The sequence below is a fragment of the Telopea speciosissima genome, chromosome 8 (assembly GCF_018873765.1).
Source record: "Telopea speciosissima isolate NSW1024214 ecotype Mountain lineage chromosome 8, Tspe_v1, whole genome shotgun sequence".
Taxonomy (NCBI): domain Eukaryota; kingdom Viridiplantae; phylum Streptophyta; class Magnoliopsida; order Proteales; family Proteaceae; genus Telopea; species Telopea speciosissima.
In genome coordinates, this window is record NC_057923.1 from 25,579,702 (window position 1) to 25,580,858 (window position 1,157).

Here is a 1,157-nt window from a genome sequence, read left to right on the forward strand (position 1 = left end):
TAAAATTGATGATAGGTGCAAACCATGTCCTTTCATCAGCCGTTAGAGCATTTATCGATTCTTCATACGTTGGCTTGCATCTTTTATCTACCAAGAATGGGCGGATCTAAGTATTTGGACTGCATTCGACCATTGAAGCCAAAGTGGCTAAGGCATCTACGAATCTATTGTTATCCCTTGGCAAATACTCGAAGGTGAATTCATCAAAGCTCTTAATCAAGCTCTCCAAACGTTCTGGTAGGGCTTTAATTTCTCATCCTTCATTTTTCACTTTCCTTGGGTCTGGTAAATCACGATCGACAAATCCCCATAAATCTTTAACTTTTTTATTTCTAGTGCCATGGCAGCTTCGAGGCCAATTACGTAGGCTTCATATTCTACAATGTTATTAGTGCACGGGAATTCTAGTCGGAATGCAAATGGAAAATAGAGATCATCTGGGGTTATCAACAATATCCCTACCCCATATCCTCTCTGATTGGCTGCATCGTTGAAGTACAATTGCCACCGGTCTTTACAGTTTTCTTCTTCCACAAATGCCAAATTCTCATCTGCGAATGAGTCTTCTAGCGGTTGTGAATCTACCCCGATTGGGTATGCGACTAGATAGTTTGAGATTGCTGGTCCTTTTATGGACTTCTGGTTGACATAGGTAATGTCAAACTCTGACAACAGTAACAACCATTTGGCCATCCTCCTTGTCAAAGCTGGCTTCTCAAAGAGGTACTTAATTGGATCCATCCTTGAAATGAGCCGTATCGGTTGTGTGATCATGCAGTGCCTTAGTCTCCTGGTTGCCCAAACTAAAGCGGTGCACATATTTTCCAATGAGGTGTAGTGAGTTTCATACTCCAACAGTTTCTCGCTTAAGTAGTAAACTGCATGTTCTCCTCCACTCTTCTGATATTGTTGTGCCATCATTCATCCCATTGATGTTTCCTAATAGACAGATATAACAATAGAGGCTCACCCAATACTGGCGGAATAAGAACAGGTGGATTCATTAGTTATTCTTTTATCCTTATGAACGCCTCTTGGCATTCATCATTCCATTCCTTTGGTTCTTCTTTCCCCAGGAGCTTGAAGATGGGTTCATAAATTGTGGTTAAACGAGCTATGAACCAACTTATGTACTGAATTCGGCCTAAGAAGCCTCA

At 41.2% G+C, this 1,157-nt stretch overlaps 1 protein-coding gene across 1 annotated transcript; it reads right to left on the bottom strand.

Moving 5' to 3' along the window:
* Nucleotides 1–267: 267 nt before the first annotated feature.
* LOC122672198 lies at nucleotides 268–918 on the bottom strand. The gene has a single exon (XM_043869695.1). It carries the CDS (start codon nucleotides 916–918, stop codon nucleotides 268–270), a length of 651 nt encoding a protein of 216 aa, XP_043725630.1.
* Nucleotides 919–1,157: the final 239 nt, after the last annotated feature.